The sequence below is a fragment of the Epinephelus moara genome, chromosome 17, assembly GCF_006386435.1.
Source record: "Epinephelus moara isolate mb chromosome 17, YSFRI_EMoa_1.0, whole genome shotgun sequence".
NCBI classification, from domain to species: domain Eukaryota; kingdom Metazoa; phylum Chordata; class Actinopteri; order Perciformes; family Serranidae; genus Epinephelus; species Epinephelus moara.
The window spans coordinates 10,156,891-10,182,191 of NC_065522.1; the positions used below are offsets into that span (position 1 = coordinate 10,156,891).

Here is a 25,301-nt window from a genome sequence, read left to right on the forward strand (position 1 = left end):
AAGTATCAATAAATAAATAGAGGAATAAATAAATAAATGAATAAATACGTACATGAATAAATGCGTAAATAAAGAGATGCAGAGGTTAGTACCTCCTACCTTACCAACATACAGACACAGACACACATAAAGAAATGGAGGTAGTTGTACAAAAATCAAAAAAATAAATTAAAGATATTTATTTATGTCATCTTTAATTTATATATTATTTATTATTTGTGGTATTTATTTATATATTTATTCCTGTATATATTATTACTTTTTTTATTTCCATATTTATTTATTTAGTCCTGCACTTTTCATACATTTATTTCTTTGTATTTATTTTTATTTATTCTTTTTTTTTTGTTTTGTTTTTTTGGTCTTCTATAGGGGCCCACTTCACATCTGGGATGGTGTGGCCTCTCTTGCTTTTATCCTTTTACTCTTACTTTACAAGATATTCTTAGTACATTGCCATCTTCTACCTCTTCAGGACCTAAGTTTGGGTGTTGTTTCCTTTTTGGCCATAAACTGTCATGATTGTCACAACTATCCATTTAAAATAAATGTACAGGTAAACAAAAAAGGGACTGGAAAGCGATGAAAGAAATAGTCTTGAGCTGTTTAAGCTTTCACAACTTTATGCACAATTATGTAAAAAAGTAGCCTACTCAATAGAGGATGACACACCCTAAGCAATCCAACAGTTGTTGGTTTGAAATTTTAAGTCAAATATGGGCAAAAGCGGTGTTTAAAGCAAGACAGCTGATGAGAGGCAAGGGTAAAAGTAACACAATATGATGCTTAATCAATATTGCTTATGCATTATTTGGAAAAGTGAGTTAAACTAACAGGATGGAATAATAATGGGAAATAAATAAACAAATAAATGGGCTGAATAAATTCATAATACGTTTTCATTTTTTGCCAAGTATGAAACAATAAACAAACAAATCAAAAATAAAACATGTATTAGAATTTTTTTTTGGTTGGTTGACAAAATGTATTGCCAACTTCTTCGATAATCTGTTATCATTTTTCTCAAACAAAAAAGCTGAACGCTGACTCCCAGCTTCTCAAATGTGAGGATTTGTGACTTGCTGCTGCTCGTTAGGGCTGGACAGGACAGGAGATGTGTCCTCGGATGAATATATTGACATGTAATTAGCCAGAAGCCCATGCACAGCCGACCAATCAGGTAGCGGAGGAGAGGCTGTGCCTGGACCGGCTGGCAGACACCCCGAGGAAAGTGCTTCGGCCGCAGCTCAGCCCCGTGGCGGTGACAGCACTGACAGCGACTGGACCAGGTCCTGCCTTCACCATCCCGTCTGTTTAGAGCAAGGTAGAATGATTTTTGTAGCTTTTACTTTCACTTACACGGACTTTTATAACACTCAGTCGCGGCAAAGTTTTGTCGGGTGTTTATTTTGCCTCTTTCGATATTCCCGGCTGGGATGGCTCTAAAGCTAGCAAGCTAGCTAGGACACAAACGTGTACTTCCGGTAGTGGCTTTCAAAATAGTAGCAGGCGCGATTCACTTGTGAGGGGATACGATGTTCGGTAGTTTTATTATGAAGGCAACATTTGTGCGCTTCCGGTCTTTTTTTAGCTAGCTTGTCGATCCGCCGGAGGTGGCAGGAGGATTTAACTCGATATTACGCGCATTATGGGTGCCTGCGTTAAGTGCATACAGGGTCTGGTGCATTCTATTAGCGTCTTTCACCCTATCATGACTATTTAAGTAGAGTTTTGTGTAGAAATCGAAAAGAGAAAGGAAAACTTATTCAAAATAGTTTGGTCCCGATGAGGGTGTGGAGTCGAAGTGTGACGAGTTACGTCATTCATAGTTTCTCTGTCCCGTCTGCTGCCTGCGCTGCAGAAAGTGGCCATCATCAACAAGTGGCCGAAACTCATCTTGTGCCGAAACATTTTCTCTATGACGAGAAGGTTAAATCTGACAAGTTCATCACACTTGTTTCCAGTGCTTCTTTTTTCACCCCTTTCTTTATCATGGTATTATCTACGCCCGGGGTGGAATATATTTCTGAACTCTTCAGTCGAAGGCTTACACTTAAGACAGAAGTCCAGAGAGAAGATACAGTGCTATTACATTTAAGGGCGTCTTTCCAAAAATAATACAAATACGGCATGCAAAATTGATGACATGGACTCTTCCTGCGGTGTGTGCATTCCTGCGTGTCAGCTGAGCACACCAGAAATACCAGACATTATCCATGAAATTTTAAAAATGTCGCAATTTTAGAGGACGATTATAGGATGGCCACTCGTTAAAAAATACAGTGTTGCTGGACAGACCTCTCTGCTGAAAGTTAAAGCTGCCTTTTGTTGAGGGTGTGTCTCCACATCCGCGAGCGTCCGGAATTCTCTATCAAACTGAATACTTGTTTAACTGCAGAGATGTAGTCGTATTTACACTTTTCACCAAGATCACAAAGGCTCAGGTTTGAACTTTGAAGAATTTTGTAAATTCCTGTTTAGGGCTGTTTTGTCTGGCTGCAGACAAGCTGACAGTGGACTGTGTTTTTCTGCAGGGAGATGGAATGTAAGAGGCTGCACACCAGGGGAAATTAATAACACCTTGAACCTAAAGTCCTTTACCAAAATGTCTCTATGGGGCTACAGTAATAGTGTGTGGCTTTAAAAGACATGTTATCTCAGAATGAGTTAAATCATCATTTAGTAATTGCTTATTAGACAGAACAGTGGAATGGTAATTGGAAATTAGATTGCCTTCCCCATTAGAAAAGTAGATGGGGTAGATGCTTTTTTGGTCATATACTATGACTAAAAAATACCCATTTGATAGTATGAAAACAATCTTCATTAAAAAATTTTAAACTAACATTTGTAATCCACTTAATCAGACTGTCAAAGGGTTTTTTTCCTGACTGAAATACACTATTTGCTTTGGAAATTTCATCACCAATTATTAAAAACTGGCCTAACAAGTCAGCCATTGGTCCATGGAATTAACTGAATCTATGTGCAGACTATTGCAATTTTGAATGGGCTTGCATCATCATCAGCAGCAGTCACTCTCAGACTAACATCCTGCCTTAAATGGCTCAGGGAAAACCAAAAATGAGTTTGTCATAACTGTAGTCCTATGGATTGGTCCCACTGAATTCCTTTCAGATGGCAGATGTAGAACCATCTCCATTTACACCGTTCAACTATTTCTGCATAGGTCTTCTCTATTTGCTCATTTATTTTTTTTATTTTTCAGATGGCTGACGTGGAGCTGGTGAAGAAGATGCTGCGGGCCGTCCTCCAGGCCAACAAAGGCGGAGTGTCACTGTCCCGTCTGCAGTCGGAGTACAAAGAGCTGACCGGGGAGCAGATACCGTACAAACAGATGGGACACAACCACCTGGATGCACTGCTTGCCAGCATGCCCTCTGTAGTCCGCACGGAGCGCAGCCGCTCTGGAGAGGTCTGTGAGTGTGTGTGTGGCTGTTGTAGTATGGTTTGTGTGCAGGGTAGATATGTAGGATTTATTTTCCTCATGCTATTACATATCTATATCTATCTATATCTATATAGATATAGATATAGATATAGATATCTGTCTAGTGTAGTATTTAGGGGGAAAAACAATCTCATGTAGCCTAAAATGATTCAGTCTCAGATTAATTTTAAAGGCTGATGACAGCAAGTCAGTTCTCAGTGGGTTGTTATTGTAAGAGCTACTATAATCTAATTCCTCTACAGTGACTTCCCTTTAGATGCTCACATTATCTTCTCTGTGGGATGTTGGCAGTCTGTGGCTAAAATATTTGTGTAAGAGCAGCCCATACCCCACTGTATCCAAAGTACGTGTGCATAATGAGGATAAGATGCACACCTGGGTGTTAATAGTGGGTAATAACTTGCTCAGCCTTGTTTTGAATCTCTTATTAATATCTCTCTGTCTCCTCCTCTCTCTCTACAGACGGTGTGTTTTGCCTCAGGAGCCAATGAGACGGCCCATTTAGCTAAAGTGGTGGCTCGTCAGCGCAGCTCCAAGAAGACAGGCCGACCCCACCTGGTCAACACTCAGATGAGGGTCAAACCGGCTGCCCCACTTGTCCTCAATGGTAAGATTTTAGACCGCCATTTTGGGGCACTTGCAAACATCAACACAACTACACAGCCATTTTCTCTTGCTGATCTTAAAAATAACTGTCAGTTCGATAAGTGTATATATTATCTATTACATGGAACTTCATTCAAACATTCTTTTGCATGCAAAGCTTTGGGCTGGTCACTCAACTATTTTAATCAAAGGTATGAAGTCTAATTTAAATCGGTTTGTGGAGGGTTTGAAAAACATCACATGGTTGCCTTTGTGCACATTGGATCTCACAGTTTCTTTATGAGAGACAGCAAGCAAATATATTCAGTGATATAGGGAGAAACCAAATTGGCAAGGCAATAGTTTAGGATCTAACAGCGTTACCATTACAGTATTCAACAAACTATTATCCAGTTTCACTGCACATACCACCTGTAATCTTATAGGCTTTCCCCTTTTGTCAGCCTCTTTCTTGAGAACACACATTTAGCTCTATCCAATTACACAGATGTTTCCCGAGTCACAAGGTGGCCTTAAATCAGTTAGGTATTGATTAAATGTCATTACAGTTACTGCTAAAATGTAAGGAGTATACATGTAACATCTGCTGTATAGTGTGTGTCATAAAGCTAATTTAAGATGATTAAAAATGCCTCATCTTTGAAAGCTTGTAGTTTTACTTTTGATTTTCAAAAGTCCACAGCAGAAGTAGACTCAATCAGTAATTCGTATTTTTGATTTAAGAAGTGCAAATAAATATCAACGTGCAAGGATAGAGTCACAAATGGTCTGGCAGCTCTGCAGCTCAGTGGTTAGCACTGTAGCACTTTAGTTGCTCTGCAAGACAAACTGGTGTTGGGTGTCTTGTGTGTGTTGGACCATTGTGTGTATCCACACTGGAATAGAACAATACATGTTTATACAGGACTTGAATGTTCTCCAAATGTGAATGAGTGTGGCTGCACCATTCAAAACATGTTTGACAGCATAGCAAAGAGAACTCTGGATTAATATCAGCACTGATATAAAGTACATGTGGTGTGACACAAAATGCCTAGCGACTTCCCCTTTGTCCTGTTATTGTAAATATAGAAAAATATATTTTTTAAAGTTATGAAATTATGATGAAATCTTAACCAGTAATTTTCAGTCACTATTTTTGCTTCTATTCAAAATGTTTGGATTGCCATCTTTTGCCAACTAGTTTGGGTAGGTTAGAAAGTTGCTGTAGTGATTCAGAAATGCAGAAACCATGAGAGGACATTGGAACTTGTTGACTACATGTTGTGAGTGCTTATTTCCACTGGCTATTAGCAGTCCCAGTCAGCGCCATAGCCAGGGCTGAAGAAATACTGAGGCCATTAGTCTACAGCCCCCTTTCCCAAGAAAAAAAAATGCCAGAACACAAAATAGTCTTATAGTCTCTAATTTAATTTCTACTATTATCCTTACATTTTATTTTCTAACATGCTAAAGTCGCTTTCAAAGCCTTCTCCACACTGCCAGGAATAAAATCACAAAATGATATGTACTTATAGGTTATTTAATGTATATACTCTATATACTAAATGACCATAGGTCTGGATTTCACAGGTGGGCCACTAACTATGTATCTTTGCAGTTTAAAATACTCTTGTCTGCATATTGATTATGACAGAGCAGTTTTGTTTTGGCCTTAACTTACCACATGTTTATACATTAAAATATTAGACTAATAAAACTAATTCAGTCCCAGTAAGCTGCAGCCTGGAAATATCTATTTAGCTCCTCTCAATCCATAACAACCACTTAGTTTCTTGAATATTTGTAAACCTTTTCCAGACTCCTCTTTGGGCTGCTGCTACAGTGCAGCAGTGCTGCAGTAAGAGAAAACTAGAAAGTATCCAGTGTCTGTATCAGTACTGTGACAATGCAACATTAGCAAATGCTTTTTGTGCTGCAACCAGACGGTTTGTTGATGAATGACTGGCCTGTTTTAACTGTTGCTCTGTGGAGACCTGCATCTCCGTCGGAACTAAGAATATCACACTAAAGCAGACACACAATGTTTAGAGCTGCACAGGTGTCTCAGGTTTATATATGCACAGAGAGCTCACATGCAGTATTACTGTATATCCACACATAACTCTGAACCTTTTTTCATCTTTTGCAGACTTTATTTGCTCTATGAACAGACTCGTAAAAACTACTGGACCTGCAAATATGCAGACATGCAATCTCACAAACACATGCACACACACACACATACAGACACATGTACACAGATTCCTTTTTAGCGCATACACCTCCGCTACACTGTGATGCCGCAGAACATACTCAGAGAGTCAGAGGAGGAAGTGGGAGGTGGTAGTGCAGGGAGGAGAGGGAGAAGAGGAGAGAGGAGGCAGAGAGAGAGAGAGAGTGTCGGAGGAAAAGACAAGCAATGGGATGGTGAAGTGGGAAAGAGGGAGGGGGTGGACAGATGACAGGGAAGGAGGGAGTCAGAGAGAGGGAGAGAGTGGGGTGGGGTGTTGAGATTTGAGGCTAATGCAGCCTATAGCGGCTGAGATTCAGCTGCAAGCGAAGAGCAGCTGACTCAACCTCTTCATCTCTCTCTCATTCTCTCCTCCACCACCTCACCAGGATATTGATATTCAGGCAGAGACAGACCAGGGACTGTGTGTCCATGCTGGTGAGGTGACGCGGCGTCTGCTCTGAGTGTGTATGCTTGTCCTTGCCTATATTTGCATGTGGATTTAAGCTTGCACTTGCCTGCGCGTGCGACCGCTGAGTTCCTGTAATGTGTATGCGTCTGGAAGTTATATTGATTCATTAATTGGCTGATTGATTAATTGATTAACTGCCAATAGCTCATAGAGTATAAACAGCACATCCACTCAGACAGAAAAGAATTAGATTTAGACATCGAAATTGCCTATTGGTGACTTTTGAAGACGTGGGCTGATGAAGCTGCTTGTTGTGTTTTGTCACTGGAAAGATTTAATGAGATTCAGCAGGAACAATGAGCATGAGAAAGCAGGAGAAAGTTCTAGATGTCGCTGAGGAAAAAAAGAGGAATGAAGAAACAAGTGAAGATAAAAGAAGAGACAGTAGGAGGGAGACCTGAAAAGGAGAGAGGAGTGTGGGAGTGGAAATGACTAAGGGTTATGCTCAACAGGATGAACTGGTGATGTCAGTTAGTAGGAATGTGATGTCATGCTGTGCTTGAATGATGTAACAGTGAGGTGATGAGGGGGTGAGTTAGGATCATTGCACTCTGACTTTGGGGCATTTTTACCGGACATACAGTGACTATCACAGATTACAGTGACTGGGTTTTGTAGTCATACTAAAATAATCCTGCTGCTCAGTGTTAAATGGACTTTTCTCTGCTAGTAGTGGTGTCACCAGCCTTAAACTGAGGAGAGAATTGTTAACAAAAATCAATCATTCAACAAGCATTGAAAAAGTTTTCAAAAAAACATAATTTTTATTTATTCAGAGTGTAAGTTTACAGCACTATTGGTATGGTATATTATATAGTATGCTCTTTTCCAGCAGAAACCCACTTCATATTTACACACATACTTTAATTCACCTTAAATGTTGCTAGTGCAACCACAGGCTCCTGAATTCCATTCCCTCCAACTATTGATTGCAATCATTGTAACACATAATAGAATTAGGGCCCATTTAGAAGGTTGCTAATAGGTATTTTTAAGTGTTTTAGCATTTCTAAGTAAGATTTTTTTTTTTTTTTCAATAATTTTTGCAAATAACTTATTGGCCTTCCTGTAGAGAGTTTGATGAGAAGATCAATACCACTCAAGTCCGTCTGTCTACTGAGCAACTACAGCTGAGCAGACGTTAGTTATCTTGATTTCATCATCGTTGTCATCAAACCTTTATTTAAGACTCAGGGAATCATTTGATGTAGACCTTAATTTTAAATGATGCTGAGCAGTAACAAAGACATATCATTTATGTAAATTAGGAACAGCATTGGACCTAACACTGAACCCTGTGGAACACCTTTATTAGTATGTATAAAATCAGAATGGACATCACCCATTTTTACAGCGTAATCAATTAGAGAGGTGGTTTTTAAACCATATAGGCAACTGACAGAATCAAAACTAATACGAGAATTTTTTCTTAAATGTAATAAATGGTCAACAGTATTGAATGCCTTAGACAAGTCTGTAAAACAGAGCAGCATGAGGTATTTTGTTATCCAGAGCTAGTGCAATGTCATTGAAAACCAGAGACGTTACCGAAATGGTACTGTGCATAGGCTTAAATCCTATATTTGTCATAAAGACTGGAAACAAACAAGAGCCTGGCTGTCTCCAGAATTAAAATATATGCATACCAGCACTTCTACAGGTCAGTAATCAACATGTTAAATCTTGTTTGCTTAATCTGAAAACAAACAATATTGCAAACATGACATGTTGTAGTTTTACAGGGAATAACGTGCAGAAGCTAACTTCTTCCTGAAGCGTTTGCTGGTTTTCCCTCTCTTCCCCAGCGAGTTGATCACTGAGCTTTAGGGGTGCTGGTAGATGACATGTTTTCCCTGTGCTTTCAGTTTTTATGCTAAGCTAAGCAAAGCTAATCAACCCCCTGTTCTAGCTCCATGGATAATACAGTGACATGGGAGTGGTATTGATTTTGTCATCTAACGTTCAAAGCAAATAGGCGTGTTTCTTTGATCTTCCCCTCCCGTTTATTACACAATCCAATGAGACAAATCCAAGAATGAAGCCATGGGAGAGTTTTCTCAACTTCTTGAAAAGATGTCATTTTACATTTGTGATATTGTGTTGTCACTGCTTTCTGGCTATGATGTTACTCATCAGTCCCACTGTGTTATTGAACTATCTGTGACACTGTGCCCTCCAGACAGACACGGTGCCCTGTCTCAGCATCAAGTTAAGCTGAGTCAGGGCGTGTGTGTGTGTGTGTAGTCAATAGTTTTACTTCTCCTGTTTGCTTTCTCTTTCTCTGCACAGCCAAACCTCAAACCTCTTTGAGGCAGCCCAACCACCGCAGCAGAGGCGGGGGCAGAGGAGGAGGCGGTAGCCGAGGGGCGGGACATGGAGACTTTAGACAGGCAAGGGACATGAGGGATGGCCAGTCTGAGGGCAAGACCGGGGCGCATCCGAACAAGATGTCCAATCAGAACACACCCAGCAGGAAAGGAAACGCACCTGCAGAGAAGTGAGTCAAGGGAAACGTTAGGAATAATTACGTGTGATCAGTTGGACACTGATAGTTCACTTAATTTGAATGACTGATGATTGTCAGTTTTATGTTGTTTGGGACAAGTCTACAACAAAATATGAATGTTGCATTGAAGATCTGATTTGTTGCAGGTCTTTAGTATGGAAAGACAACTTTAGCTCACATCTCTCCACATATTTGTGGGATTTTATAGCACGGTTACATGTGGAAGTCACCAACCTGGCTTCCATACTGCTTGGGGAATCCAAGTAAAGGAATGTGCAAATGACCAATGTGCGCAGAGAAGCTAGATCTCATGCCAGACCATTTCCTGTGGATTCACTCTGCAGTGCTACATGCTTTCAAAATTCTTTGAACTGGCTAAGATGATAGAAATACATTTCTTTAATATTTCTAAAATATTTTAGAGTGATGAATTACACGTTTAATCACTTTCTTATCGTTTCTTGTCACTCTCCACCATCCAGTCCAAAATACAGCCAAAATGCAATGAAAATCAATCTTACATGTCCCCCATTCTTTCTTTCTCTCCCTTTCTCTCTCTCCCTGTCTGCCCCCCCTCCTCTCCTCCCACCTGTGTGGTCTGAGCTGAATCAGAATAGGCTGCTGGTGAATGGGGGCTGGTTGAACTCTGGTTGGTTTCTGAGTGCAAACTGCCTCCCTGCTGCTGCTTATTCAGCACTGGGCTGATGATGTGCTCTCTAGATTATTCTGCTTCTCTCTCTGTCTGACTCTGTCTGTATCTTTCCTCCCATCACTTCTCCTTTCCCCCCCTTTCTCTTTGCCTGCTCAACTAGATGTTTGGCTCATTTTAATTATTCACTTTGCTTCCAATCATTTTCCCTTCTCTTTCTTACACTCTCTGTGGATTTAGTTGTAAATTGTTTGTTATATTTTGATCCCCCTTTTCTGGTAATTGGCCCAAATCTGTTTTTCCCTTTTAAAACAATACTTATTCCAATAGACTTTGGCCTCAGAGGTCTACTGTCATTTAATGTGTCCTGAACTGACTTAAAAACATGGTTTGTTGTTACTGAAGAAGTCATCTAGAAGCATTGCGAGATATTATCTATCTGCATTGCTTAAACGGTGAACCAAGATTAATCCAGCTCATTGACTGGGTCTCTCACTTCCATCCATCCATGGCTCTGTTCGTCCGTCCACTGTGAAAACAACTGACATCAGTCCTCTGTCAGTGTCACCACGGGTGTCCAGTGTGCCGCTAGCCCTCCGCAGCACAATGGGGCGGCAGGGTGGGAAGCCTGATGTGTTGGCAGGGGACACGAGCCCAGAGCAGGGGGAACGTGAGCCCTTTCTAATCCCCGCTCTATTCTCTGGTAGATTAACGCTTCTAAACCGACACAGAGTGAATCAGCACATCTCTCTGTATTCCTCTAGATCTTCCATTGGACAGTGCGCTGGCAGGCCAGCGTCATCATCATTTGTGTGTGAGTGTGTGTGTGTGTGTGTGCCTGCAGGTATACTATGGGATGCCTGGCAGTACAAGAGGTAGATTCAGCAAACAAACAAATTAAAAAAACAACATGATACAATTTTTGATTATTTTATGTAAATAGAAACACAGGAGAAATTAGTCTAGGAGGCCAGTCTGTGCCTGGATAGGAGAGTTTTGTGTATGCAGAAGAAAATGCTGACTCTGTCTGGGCAGAGAAAATATGATGATGAGGTTGTGCAACAGGCTGGGTAGCTCTTAGTTGACTCTTGAAATCCTGACATTCAAGTTCAAGCAACAGGTTCATTTGTCAATAAATGTACAATTATTGAAGCATAATCAAAATTAAAGTACAGTGTAGCAGGCTCCAGAAAACACTTCAACCACAATCTTCAACTTGGATTAGAAACAACATCACCACAAAGTCAACTCAGCACGATCTTCCCCTGCAGATGTAGTTTGCCCCGTTGTCATGGAAATGCACAGTAGATATGGTTTAGAGACGACTTCTTCGTCAATGTCCAATGGAGAATTGTCCTTGTTATTCTGCCAGTAAGGACTTAGACTACCAAAATTAATGACCATTTTGATTTAACCAGTTAGAATAACTTTAACTGACAGGCACTGCTTGTGCCAACTTAAATATCATTGCTTTGCAACTCGTTTGTACTCTCAAAGTTGCAGTGTTGGTATGGAAATTGGCCTCCAATAGAGAAATTCCTCCCCACTGCTACCAGTCGACACCTCAACATTTATTCTACTGGACAAAAATAACATTATGAAGCCAATTTGGTTATTGGCTTTCCTTCAGAGAGTGATTAACTGAAGCCTTAACTTTAAGTAAACTAATGTGTGTCTCTTAAAGCGGCAGTGCTTTTGTGTTCATTCCAGAGAATCATCAGTGATGACTGATCCTTGCTCTCATTGTTTTTCACTACCTTCACCAGCCACAAAGAAAAACTAATTTAGGTCAATGGAGTGCGCTGATTGCTGATTTTATGTTCTGGGATCTATGTATGAGGTACTAAAGTCCTTCAAACCCTCTCACAGCCATTTAGGGTCACAAAGTAAATAGCTCTGCTCTGTTTATTGATTTCTTGCTTCCATTATTAGCTATGTACCAGGGTGAGTCAGGAGTTGTGACAGAAGAGAGAGACAAGAAGGGGATAGACAGGCTGAGTCAGGAGACTTAGGAGGAATGTTTAAACAAAGCAGTTACTGTACAGCAGGCATGATAAGGATTGGATGAAGAAGATATTGGAGGGGTGGAGAGAAAGAAAAGATTGACCTACACGATAAAGTTCAGCAATGTGTACAAAAAGAGAATGATGTATTTTATGCAGTGTAGAAGTCTTTTAATGCATTCTCAGTTTGTTGCTGACTGCGTCTGAGGAGTAGCATCTACAGTGCAATGCAGTATCCAGTGTGCTGTATGTCACGACTCATTGTTCTACACTTGTGGGGGATGAAGACAGTTTGATTAATGGGTTCTGTTACTGAGGACAAACCAGAAAAAGACTCTGTTTTGCACTTAACTTAATCAGGTTATCTGGTTAGACTTTGAGATGTTACCAGAGTCCTCACATCTCAGAATGTGCTTTGCCTAATGGGAGATTAAAGAACAGACACGCAGCACAGAGTCATGCCTAGACAAGCCTCAAAACTGAAGTCAGAAGTGATTTACTCACTACTCACAAACAATATGAATGGAAAATATTTTAGCTTTTGAAGGTTCAAAAAAGAGAAAAAAAAAGGTCGTTTCGAATCAGTCTTTTTCACAATTGTCCTCTCTCATGGAGCCCATAGAAAGTAATGCTCCTCCTTGTTCTTTTCTCTTGTGTCCAGGTCAGACAAGAGGATGACCCTCCCATCACGGTTTCAGAAGGAGGTGCATGCTCACCTTTCCAGAAACTCCCAACAGACCGGTCGTAAGTAGGACAGGCTGCTTGTTATTACGCTAAAAATACATTTTGTGTAGGTTTTTGTCCTCTAAATGAATAGAAATGTAGCCCAGACCTGTACATAGCTTTGGGCATTTCAAATGCTGGCCAGCTGCTCTAACTATTACCGGAGGACATTTAGGATTCAACAAAGCAAAGATCCATTTTCCAGTGTCATGCTGTGCTGTCTTGTGCTAAAATATCAAATCACGTCTCTTACAGACCTTCACAGTTTCGTGATGTGTCAAGCAAACAAACAGCAACCCTATCTCAGTGGGCTCTCTGAGGTTCCTAATGAGTTTTTTTTAAAAAACATTCAAGTAAATCAACTGTCCATGGGCTGTGTTCTCTGTGTCAGCCTCCCTCCTCTGCACCTCCTTTACTAAGAATGTGTTGTTGCCATGTTGCCTGTTTGAAGAGAGGATACCATGGGTATAGCCTGGGGAAATGCACTAGAATGTAATAAACTGCGTAGCTTTGAGGAACGTGTGTTGAAAACTCAAGCAATTTCAGATGTTTATTTGAGGCCCCTACAGTCAGAAGAGACTGTTAATGTTTGATTCTGACTGGTTTAAGAGCCTGTGCTTCCTGTATGTTAAGAGACATCCCTGAGTGAGGAGGAAATGATGTTTATTGAGACCTCTGACCTCCTTTTTGGAGCCAGAAGTGACCATATTTGGACAAGAGGGTGGAGCTAACACTGATGCTAGCTTCTGGCTTGATTAGCACAGTGTGTTTATGGCTATGGTCAACTGTGCCCAGCAAGCATTTTTTGGTTTAAAAAACGTCTAATAGCCGTCTGCATGAACACCTGACGTCTAGGCTAAATCACGGCTGAATTTGGGCTGTCAGTGAAAATTTGGTAGACGTCTAACCATAGCCAAAGTGTAGACGTCATCAATTATACGGCTATGTAGAGACCATGTCCAAAAAAATGGAGATAAACATATTTTAATTACTGTTGACTCTCCATACGTGATTGAATATCATACCGCGCACCATCTGCAATGGCGAAAATTACATTTAATCAATTTCAAAATTAAATCGGCTAGATTTGGGTTACATGTAGCTAAACTAAATCAGAGCTAAATATGGCCAATATGTTTAAATCACGACTATTGCTTGCTGGGTGATAATGGTCATGCTAATTTTTGCTAGCAAAGAACAGGCTCACAACATAAAAGCAAAATATATTTCTGAACGTCTGACTTCTTAGAGGGTCTTTAAGTACAACCTGTCTTTTTTAGCCGACCAAAACATTAAAATTAACTTTCATGAACTAAAAATACACTGAAATAAGACAGCTAAGGCTAAGTCTATACTCTGTGACCCGGGGGTCATGTCACGGTTAAGTTACCAAACAAACGTTGTCGTGGTGGTGGCACCCACCTCTCACTCAAAGCAGCTACGCTTCTAATTATGCACAACTTTAAGCCTTAATAAAATGCAAACAGTTGAGTTATATAAACCCCCCTCCCAGGATGTAAACATGTTTATTTATTCTGTAAAGTACAGAAAACATGGGAGTCTAGGGGGGATCGACTTGCTTTTGAAGCTAGCAGCAGGTGGCCATTTCAGAAACTGCAGTTTTTGGCACTTCGGTGTTGGCCTCATTTTTCAGGCCCAGACATCGACACTTGCAAACAACATGTTTCAGTGGACTGTTGACAGTTTGACCACTTTAACAGTTAAAGTTTTATTAAAGGAAGAAGTAGCCTGAAGGTTAGTGGGTTGGTGTCTCTCTGTTGTTTCCTCGTCTTCATTTCTAGCTCATTTAAACCAAAAGACAAGTTCCAGTCCATCAAAAGACAAAACCAGGGCAAAAGGAAGCATGACTTTGGTTGTGAAGATCTCTCATTATCATTCTTCTTTTTGGTTCAAATCATCCATTTCTAAAAACTCAAGTGCCTTTGTTTTTGAGAAAAGCATGCCATGCAACCCATAAGTTCCAGGGGCAAAATGATCAAAGCCGTAATTGCAAGCATGTGTATGCCTAATGTCCCTTTCTCTCTGTTTTTTTTCCCAGCACCCATGAATCTGAACGAGAGCCTCGGCTCGGGGAAAGGAAAGCCCTACAACCCTCAGCAGGTCCAGGGTCGCATCAGGGAGATCCTGGGGAAGTATAGTAACGGGTTCTGGGTGTCGAAGCTGCCTCAGATCTACAGAGAACTGTACAAACAGGACATGCCTACTGAGGCCATCAAAGACCTGGAGACCTGGACGCACATATGCACTGTATGCATTCCTTATGTTACTGTAGTTATTTGTTATATTTTATTATTATAAGATGCATTTTTGTTTTCAAAGAATAATCACAAATAATTATTTATGGAATCAAATATACAGAATTATTTTTTTGTCTTGTACAATTCACTTTGCATTGGTTGTGATATCATATATTGTACATGTTAAGCAGCTCACTGGCAATTTTATCAGTCTGTATAATGAATAATAAATGCTTTCATAATAACTCCTATCCATTTATTCTCCTAGGTGGAGAAAACCTGCAGCAGTAACCCATCAGAGCTGCTACTATACCCTGCCAAGGAACAGACCACCACATCCTCCCCTCCGCCCATCCTAAACCCAAACTCCACCTCTGCCCCTGTCCCGTCTTCAAACATCCCAGGAGACAAACCCATGCAGTCCCCCGCCCAGCAGAGACCCCCCAGCACCCACCCGACTCGCTCTGGTTCTCGCTCTCCTCAGACTCCTCCATCATCCTCCTCGTCCCCTAGCCCTCCCTCCTCCCCCACCACGCTCAGCCCCGACCTGAAGCTGAAACTGGAGGAGCTGCTGGTGAAGTACTCCAACGGCCTGTGGGCCCACGCGCTCCCCAAGCTCTTCCAGGACACCTACAAAGTCAGTAACATTTTGAAACACTTTTATATTAGTCACATTACCAAATTTAGGAGCTGGGTACACTTTATGATTTATTACATTTAATTTTATCTATTTAAGTTCAAACTGCCTGGACACGTCCTGGAGAACCTACACCTCCTCTCTGACATCTGCACCATCGACTACCCGATGCCTGACAACCCCAAGAGGGCCATCTTGTACAGGAGGAGCAGCAGTGGAGATGGAGGAGGAGAAGATGAGAACTGTAATAGGAGAAATTCCTCGGCCAGTGAGGAGGAGCTGAGGGTGAGGCAGGAACTGGGGAGGAGGCTCAGTAACCACGCAGTGCCTTCTCTGCAGATCCCCAAAGAGGAGTACCCCTCTGTGTTAGTGGTGGAGGCCACCAACACCAATGGAGTTATACTCAGGTAGGAGAGAAGTGTATGTGCAAATGTGCTGTAAGACCCTCCAGTTCATAAATCCCTCACTGTCTGTCTCTTCTCCTCTTTCAGGTATATTGGTGAGGGTTACTCCCAGGCACAGGAGTCCATGGAGGATGAAATGAGGGAGTTTTATGGCCTGAACCAAAGCAGTCCAACCCCTCTGTCATCGCCATCCTCAGGCCAACTTGTTGCTGTCAGGGCAGAGGAAGAGGAGGAGATTCTGAGGGCACAAGTCTGTGAGGTCATGACCGACAAGGTCAAGGTGAGAAGTCAAGAAAATAACTAAGGGCAGTAGTTACTGAAGGCCAAGTAATGGATCCAAGACAAATGGAGAAATCTTTCTGAACTCAGAGGGTCAAAGGTTTCCTGGAAGGCAGAGGATGATTGCGAAAGATAGGTGGAAGGTTGTCAAGTGGACTGTGGGCTTTTGACACATGAGGAAGTATCAGTAATTCCTGTCTTTTGGTTTGTAGGTGTACTACGTGGATCATGGCTTCTCAGAGGTGATCAGCAAAGCCAAAGTGTTTGAGCTGCATGAGAAGTTTTTCCAGCTGCCTTTTCAGGCGACCAAGTGTAAACTAGCAGGTGAGCCTGAAAAAACACTTTCTTGTTTTGTCCTACTTGTTTCACCCTTCTATTTTCCCCGACTAGTTAAAATTTATTAACTATTTGTGTGTGTGTGTGTGTGTGTGTGTGTGTGTGTATCCAGGCCTGGAGCCATTCTGCCAGGAGCCTGCCGTGCTGAAGAAGTTTGAGACAATGGCAAGTGGAAAGATCCTATTGGCTGAGATCCTAGAGAGAGGGCAGACCCCTCTTGTCGTCCTGTATGACACGTCGCAGGATGATGATGTCAACATCAATGCCGCCTGCATGAAAGCCCTGCAGGACAAGACGCTAGCCAGCCCGTTACAGGTACAGGAGAGTTTGTCTATGTACATAGTTGGGTCAGCGTGTGTGTGTGTGACACATTAAACTCTTATCCCTGGCTCTCCTCAGGTGAACAGCGCTTATATGAACGTGACTGTCAGAAGCGTCTGCTCAGATGGGACCATCTACTGTCAGCTGCCCTCCAGAGGCCTTGCAAAGCTGAATGAGATACTGGAGAATATCGAGACATACTTCCACTCACAGGTTAACACCATGTTATATTTGTTGTCTCAGTGAAACTGTAGAAATGTTTATTCTTTATTTACGTTTTGACAAAAACATTTAAAACACATCAAGGAGTTACATCGTTACACAAGGCTACAAGGTCTCTCATTACAGTTAACATTGGCATATTAATTTATGCAACATTCATGGTCCTGGTGCTGTATATACTATACATAAATACTTTTTATGTGTAGTAATCTACTGCAGAAAATAGTCCCAGACAAATGCACTATTTGCTCTTGTTTAAAAAGTGTATGCAATGCCCAGCTGTTAAGGAATGACTCTTCCTTTATTCAGGATAAAGCTACATATTTTTGACCAGCCTTTTGAAAATGTATATCTTCAGTAGAAATTAATGGGTGTGGTCCCAAAGACATGGTGGGGAAGTTTGAAAGAATGTTGCTGAATTTGGTCTTTTCATGGAATATAAGAAAAATAATAAGAAAAATATAGTATAACATCAACCTTAACCTTTAACATCATTAAATCATTATATTCATTATGCTTCAATTAGTAGAATTACACATACATCAATACACAGGATGGAAGGAGAACGTCACTTGTAGAGAGATAGAGACCTGGCAGTGAATTACTGTGATCATGACATTTACTGTAAGAGCCATTGTTTTTGTAGGAGGAGGGTTACAAAGGATGGAACACCCCTACAAAATGTAGTAATTTCATGATAGACCTAAAGACCCACTCTTGGTCTGGAACTACTCCTGTGTACTTATTCCAGACTTCAAAGCATTTGACAGCCCATTTAATTTGCTTCTCTGGGTTCTGCACATCTTAGACTTCTTTTCTATAGCTATACATGTTACCATTTTCTAAATTTAGCAGGCACAGCATTTTTTTTAGCATATTTCTGCATTTGTTTTTATCAATATAGAATTACTTTTTCTTAATGGAACATACATGGTGTGTTGCATATTCCTGGATGGAAATGATAAGAGAAAAATATCAACCTTCCTTGTTGTGTGCTTACATATGTGTCCATTATGATGAATCTTAGCAGTGTATATATGTCATTCCAGCATGTTTAGTCAGGTGCCATATTCACAGGAAGTAAACAGAGCAGACTAAGACTCACACAAGCCTTTTGTGAATGTATTTGTGTTGTGTTGCTTCTTTCAAACAGAGTTGTGGACAGATTGAGATTAAGGTTGATAATCTTGCCAAGCCACTTAATCTGTTAGCAGCACAGTGGAGCTGATGCTTTTTCTAGGTGTGCCACTGCTGTCCTTTAAAGCTCATAGTTGCAGCTCAGTAATGCTTTACGTCAGTGTTTCGGGAAACACAGTGTGGAGTCTGGTATTGTGTTTCACGATGGCTAGAGAATTTTTGGAATTCCAGGGAGCATATATGAAGTCATCAGGCATGTAGAGAAATAATAAAATATCTACACTTGACATTTTCATTACATTCTTCATACATATGATTTCCACAGCCTGTAACAAACCAGATGGTCTGGTTTTGTTTTTCTAGTCAGAACGAAGTTCAGAGAATAACTTTGAAAATTGAATACCCATATTTGGTAATCCATAATTGGGACCAGCAAAATGTATATTCTTTATATGTTAGGGTAACCCCCTCTGCTGTTATTGGTAACTTTGGTGTCATCAATCACCTGAGTAAGATGGAAACATCACTCCTTCAGGAATAAATCAACCACTCATAATTCTAATTCATACTTCATCCTAATTTCTTTAAACACTGACAACATCCCCTTCCCATTTCAAGTAACCACAGATCTAAAGTCCTCATCTTTGATGTCATTGCAGTGTACACTTGCAGCAGAATGGGTGGACCTGTGAAATGTTTGTGTGAGCTTTTACAGTATCATTTTATTGCAATTATAAAGCAGCAGTTACACGTACTCAATAACCTCACCAACCCAGAGGAAGTACTGTCAGATTTTGCAATAATCTGATGATACTGGTGTCTTGATGGAACATATTTTTGTTCCAGGTAACATCAGAGTTCCTGGTATCCAGACCCTTCTGTGGGAAAGGGTGTCTGGCTCGCTACAAAGGCAAATGGTCTCGCGTAGAGGTAAGATTACACTGTTCACCACAGCAAAGACTGTGAAATAAATCCACATCTGATTGATGTTTGCCTGACAATAGGAATAAAGTCATGATTGCACAATAGCAGCAGGTTTAGTTACCATAAGAATAGAGATCAAAAAGAAGGATTTTACAAAGTCTATTACCATCCAAATTATGGCATTATTCCATGCACACACTCCCTTCCCCTCTATTGCTAAAGGGACAGTTCATCCCCAAATCAAAAATATAAGTTTTTCATCTTACCTGTAGTACTATTTATCAGTTTAGACTGTTTTGTGTGTTGGAGATATCAGCAGTAGAGATGTCTGCCTTTTCCATGATGGAACTAGATGGCACTCAGCTTGTGGTGCTCAAAGCACCAAGCTCAGCCGAGGTGGACGCCATTAAAGTTTACGTCTCGCACTGTCACGAACACGAACTTCTCGTCCATGAGTAGGTGCACGCTTCCTTCTGTATGGTGATACGGTTGGCAAGTGTACTTTGGTGGAGAGAAAATAGTTCCCACATGAAGCTGTTCACAACAAGGTCAGTGGATTATCTTGAGTAACAGGTGATGATTTCTGGAAAGAGACATTGCTGCTGAGTTTTTCAAATGCATGCATGCTTTGAGCACCACAAGCTGCGTGCCATCTAGTTCCATTATATTGGAGAGAAGGCAGACATCTCTACAGCCGATATCTTCAACACTCGGCAACTCACACCAAAACAATCTAGACTGACCACTACAGCTATAATGAGAAATAAGTATTTTTGAATTGTGCTTTTAAGATGTTGCTGTAAAATAAGTTCTAAAAGGCAGAAGTCTCACTACCTGGCTATGTAAACAACATTATTGATTTACAAAACTAACAAGTGTATCATGATTTAGATTTTGTAACAATGGCTCCTTTAAATGTGAGATGTACTGATGACAGTAGTCTTGTCAAACAGGTACGCCAGAGAGACATAATTTGAAATTGGCAGAAAATCTAACAGCAATTGCATAACAGTCTATACCTCCATATACCACTTGGAAACTGATTTGTTTATTTTGTTCACTGCAGTGGTCATCTAGGCTTTTGGTGACAACTGTAAAAAATATGAGGCTTCCCTGTCTGTATTTCTATCTTAAGATCACCAACCTGCACGGCAGCAGAGTGCTGGACATCCTGTTCATTGATGTGGGCGTTCAGGCTTCTGTCGAGGTGTTTGAGCTGAGAGAGATCCCACCACCGTTTCTCCGTGACCTCATGGCGATCCCCCCACAGGTCAGCATCACTGTCTTTCAAGTGTGAACATCATGCTTTTTGCTATGTACTCTCGTCAGCGCCCTCTAGTCCTTCACTTTATCTGAGAAAATGACTTCTAGCAACCTGTGTTTAGGCTGTGAAATGCTGTCTGGCAGACCTGGCTGTCAGTGTTGGATCTTGGACTCCAGATGCTGTCCAATGGCTTCGAGAGAAAGTGCTCAACACCACAGACTGTAGCATGAAGGTATGCTTACCTCTTCAATGATAGTCATCATGATATGGAAGTGATGATGATTTGTATTAGAAATCACTCAAATTATGCCTTCATTTGTTCAGCCCCTCTGTTTTTCTTCCTCATTTTCCTCCACACCCACCTTGACTTTTCCCCCTAGGTTGCCAAGGTAGATGAAACCAAGCGTTGCATCTACGTCCACCTTTTCACCGACAAGAACTTCCACGACCCGGCCCGCAGCCTCAACCATCAGATGGCTCAGTCTGACCTCTTCAAACAGCAACCAGATGTTTTCCTGACAAGCCACAGGTCTCTGCACCTTTTATATTCGCTTGTATTATCAGTTCACTGTCTGGCTAATGTTCAGTTACAACGTATGTTTTATCTTATATACCTAATGTCTTGTCTATTAATTTTATTTTACAGCCCTGGCAAGATCTCTACAGCCACTCTATCCTCCAAGACTCCCAGCACCAGAGACTACACTAATGGGAGTCCAACGTCAGCCTCTGTCCCAGCCAAGCCTCATCTCAGGAGGGCTCTGTCAGGACCCAAAGGAGGTGGAGGAGGCAACACGACCACTACCAGCCCACCAGAGACACCATCAGCCCCCTCATCCTCTCTCCAGCTGCCACCGTTACTGGAGCTGCCCCCAGCAGGTAAAAAAGATAGTGGGAATATTTTTGGACCTTAATGTAGCATAGAAAAACATCCTCACACAGAGGTCTTTTTGTTTTCAGGAAACAACATAGATGTCTACGTATCAGTGGCGTGCCATCCAGGCCACTTTGTGCTGCAGCCTTGGAGAGATATGTACAAACTGGTGGTGCTGATGGGAGAGATGATTCTCTACTATAATAAAACTGAGGAGAAACCAGTCAATATAGAGAAGAATCAGATATACGCTGCTAAAGTGGAGAACAGGTGAGTTATTCGGATTTTCACAGAGTATTTGTGGTGCCTTCTGCCACATTTCTCTCTGTATTTGATATTCAGTCACAGCTTGTGCTTTGCCTAAATATATCTGCTCTCCCTCTTTCTGTTCTCTCAGCTGGCATCGTGTGTTAGTGAAGGGAGTTCTGACCAATGGGCTGGTGTCTGTGTACGAGCTGGACTATGGTAAACATGAGCTGGTCAGCTGCACACAGCTCAGGCCTCTGATAAAGGAGTTCAGACAGCTGCCGTTCCAGGGAATCACTGCTCAGCTGGCTGGTGAGTAGAAAGGAGTCCATACAGAGCTCCACCACAACAGAGTCTGATGGCTGGGGTGGAATGTTATGAAGTACATTTACTAAAGTGACATACATAAGTATTGTTTTCAGGTATTCTGACTTTACTTGAGTATTTCCATGTGCTCCTAATTTATATTTCTACCTTACTATCAGAGGGAAAACCTGTACATTTACATGCCAGCAGAAATTACTTGATATCTCACAGATTAATACTATTTATTTATTATAGTTTGACTAAATTCATTCTTGTTGCAATTCCTTCCTACAATACTTTTCTGGTATTTGGGGATGTGCTTTCCATGATTGTATTCCTACAGTAGTATGATCTTTTCCTCCTCTGACCAATATGGTTCTTTTCCTCTGCCATTTTTTCACTATCTAACTATAAGCAACTTTGTGAGATGATAACAGGCGCCACAAGCGTCACAGACAATCTCCATGGAAACTTTTGCTACTCTAATATCTCTTACAATGCAGTAGGTGAGTTAAGTTATTCCTTAACTAATGAAACCGTCGAAGGGCTTCTGTGCAACTGTGTAAGTCCCTTAGCCAAGGAGAAATTAAGCCTTAAAGGAGAAGTCCGGTATTTTGCACTTTGAGCCCCATTTCTGGGTTGTTTATGACGAAATAGAGTGGCTAAGACCAAAATAGTGACGACTGCTCATTTTCGGGAAATTTTGTCTTTCCCCTGCCTGGCTTAACACTGCTGCCTATGGCCATGTGTGAACCTGTCCTAAAAACCACCCTAAACGTTTGTTTTCCCATTACATTGCAATGGTTCACACATGGCCATAGGCAGCACTGTTAAGCCAGGCAGGGGAAAGGCAAATTCTCTGAAAATGAGCAGTCGTCACTATTTTGGTAATGACCACTCTATTTCATCTTCAACAACCCAGAAATAGGGCTCAAAGTGCAAAATACCAGACTTCTCCTTTAAGGAGAAAACTAATGGTATTTTGTGCAACCCGTCCCTGCTATTTTATTCGGTGCCAGTGCTTAACTATGGTGAAGTGGTTCAGTGCAGTACCTGCAAGAACCATTATCTAATGAAAAAAGAAGACCAGAGCTCAAAATACTTGTTTTTTTAATTCTTGAGCCATGAAAAGAGCCTGAGAGAAGAACACTCTGTGTTAATGGTAGTGCTAGAGACACAGTGGAAAATAAAACCCATTCATCTGTTAGGAGATTGAGTTTCTCTCAGTCATCTACTAAATGAGCCCCTTTTAGGGCAAACAATCATAAATGAGGAAAAATAGGGGTAGACCTACTTAAAAGTTCGGAGCAGTTTACAATAAATGGAAATTCACATAACAACAATAACATAGTATCTATGAATATTATGTTATATTCTTATAGGGCAGTAAAATAATTGTATTGTCACTGACCCACAGTGTAAAGTCAGTGAGAGCATCATCGGAATAGTTATGCACACAGCAAGCAAAGTGCCTATCTAGTGTTTATTTCATGTAGCATTAAATGTTAATATTTCATCATTAACGTGAAGTTGACCTTAACCTTCACACCTGTTTCCCTTGCAGGGTTGAAGCCGAGGCAGTGGTCGGAGGAGGCTTCGATCGTTTTCAGGAACCATGTGGAGAAGAAACCACTCGTGGCACAGTTGGAGGCCATACAGGAAGCCACTAACCCGTGGGACAGGAAGTTGACGGTCTTCCTGGTTGACACTTCACAGGAAGAAAGGGACATCTGGGTGCATGACATCATGGCTGAATTTGCTGACGAGCTGACCAACGAGCTGTAGACAACAGCAGATCGCCAACAAGTCTTACTAGCCTAGCAGTTGTCCTGTCGCACCATGAAGACACTGTGAGTTGTGGATAGCCAAAATAGAAGAAGAAGCTTATCCATCTGTATCTATCTACCATGTAGGGGGACTGACAGAAGAAAGGATTGAAAAATGAAGAAGTTACAAGAAGAAGAGAGGTTTAATAGCACGTAGAGACTGGCATTAACAGAGAGACAAGAGGCATAGGTGTTGTAGCCACTTGCTTGTTGTGTTTTGGGCTGTACATCGAAGGATGTTGTGATGTGATTTTGAGTGACTGCAGTGTGACCATTGGACAATACACCCTTGCATGATGTTGGTCCAAACTTGCCACAAATACTCAAAACGTACCTTCAGCACACAGTAACAAGCTGCTGAATCTATTCATGATAGCCTCACTAAGCTGTGGAAGTGACACAACATGCATCCTTATACCATTCAGTATGGGCTTTAATCCAGCAGCATCTTACACTACAGTAACCTGAGTGCATCCAGTTTTAGTGTGTGTCATCCTGGGGATGCCTGAATACCCTCAACCCTGCCAATGTGAGTACCATACAAAGTGCACAAAATGTTCACATTAGCTCTTCTTACATGCCAGAAGACTTATATGCATTTGTTTACAAAATCTGCTTTTTGGATGGTATTTCAGGTTGTTAAAAGGTTTCCAAAAGTTAGTGCAAACATTCCTGTAAGAGGAGAGGAAATAGACGAGTCATTGACTCACTGTGGACAGTCACCCCTTTTTAGCATATACACCCTAACATAGTCTACTGTACTTATTGAGCAAGCAAGACATGGAAACACAAGTTCATAAGGTTTCGTGAGGAGTGATATACTTGATGTGAGATATGTTTATTTTTAATTTATCCCAACATTTTTTTTGTGGTGGTACTGGCGCTACATGTACAGTAGAGAGCCCATGCTTGCAAACAGTCCTTAGACATCTGAATTAGTATTCCCTGAAGCCCCGTTCCTGACTCCTGTGATGGCATTGTCTCGTACATCTCGTCTCCTCCTGTGAAACACCAAGTTGGATATCTCTCCTTTATTCTGTTTCTTGTCTGATAACAAGACTTTAATTTCAGCAGATCACATGTGGTGCATCTTGCAGATCTTTCATAACTGTGCACATATAGTTTGATGTTATAATAATAAGCAGATTAAGTTACCAGTAGTGTTAAACTTTTAGATCTTCAAATAGGACATAAGTTCTCTTTATGATTGGTTCTAGTGCCACCATCAAATGTTGGCCTGATGTGGGATTTTATTCTGAAAATGTGACTTTTTTTTCCTGACACACGTGCACCATCATGGTTTTGGATGTACAAGTGCTTCTCCAGTTCTGAAGACAGTAGATGTGACAAAGCTCAAAGCTGCATTGTTGTTAACAATTGACAAGTGACATGACTTTAATTTATATTTAACTTATATTCGCTAGAAGATGATAATTACATCCATTTTGTTGTTTGACAATGACCTGGGGGTAATAAAAGACTTGTTTTTGGAATAAAGTCTGTTTGAGAGGAATGTGATCAGTCAATTAATTACTTTTTATATTGTATATTATAATAATATTGTCATGGTGTTTAATCGAAAGACACATTTTAAAAACTCATTTTAATTTCTTTATTAAAAATA

The 25,301-nt window shown here is 41.0% G+C and overlaps 1 protein-coding gene across 3 annotated transcripts in view; it reads left to right on the forward strand.

Moving 5' to 3' along the window:
- tdrd7b (tudor domain containing 7 b) overlaps nt 1–25,195 on the forward strand; it is a 27,607-nt gene extending 2,412 nt beyond the window's left edge. The window contains exons 1-20 of one of the 3 annotated variants that reach the window (XM_050066518.1): nt 1,157–1,324; nt 3,230–3,436; nt 3,935–4,079; nt 9,052–9,259; nt 12,582–12,664; nt 14,703–14,911; nt 15,170–15,538; nt 15,638–15,945; nt 16,030–16,222; nt 16,434–16,545; nt 16,670–16,872; nt 16,957–17,091; nt 19,084–19,167; nt 20,297–20,431; nt 20,547–20,657; nt 20,806–20,954; nt 21,072–21,304; nt 21,386–21,569; nt 21,697–21,857; nt 23,416–25,195. In XM_050066518.1, the coding sequence (XP_049922475.1) occupies nt 3,230–3,436; nt 3,935–4,079; nt 9,052–9,259; nt 12,582–12,664; nt 14,703–14,911; nt 15,170–15,538; nt 15,638–15,945; nt 16,030–16,222; nt 16,434–16,545; nt 16,670–16,872; nt 16,957–17,091; nt 19,084–19,167; nt 20,297–20,431; nt 20,547–20,657; nt 20,806–20,954; nt 21,072–21,304; nt 21,386–21,569; nt 21,697–21,857; nt 23,416–23,636 (3,450 nt within the window). In that variant the 5' untranslated portion in view covers nt 1,157–1,324 and the 3' untranslated portion in view covers nt 23,637–25,195. Of the gene's footprint in view, nt 1–1,156; nt 1,325–3,229; nt 3,437–3,934; nt 4,080–9,051; nt 9,260–12,581; nt 12,669–14,702; nt 14,912–15,169; nt 15,539–15,637; nt 15,946–16,029; nt 16,223–16,433; nt 16,546–16,669; nt 16,873–16,956; nt 17,092–19,083; nt 19,168–20,296; nt 20,432–20,546; nt 20,658–20,805; nt 20,955–21,071; nt 21,305–21,385; nt 21,570–21,696; nt 21,858–23,415 lie in introns of those variants that run through there. The other 2 variants (XM_050066519.1, XM_050066520.1) reach the window with 2 other exon arrangements.
- The last annotated feature ends 106 nt before the right edge of the window (nt 25,196–25,301 follow it).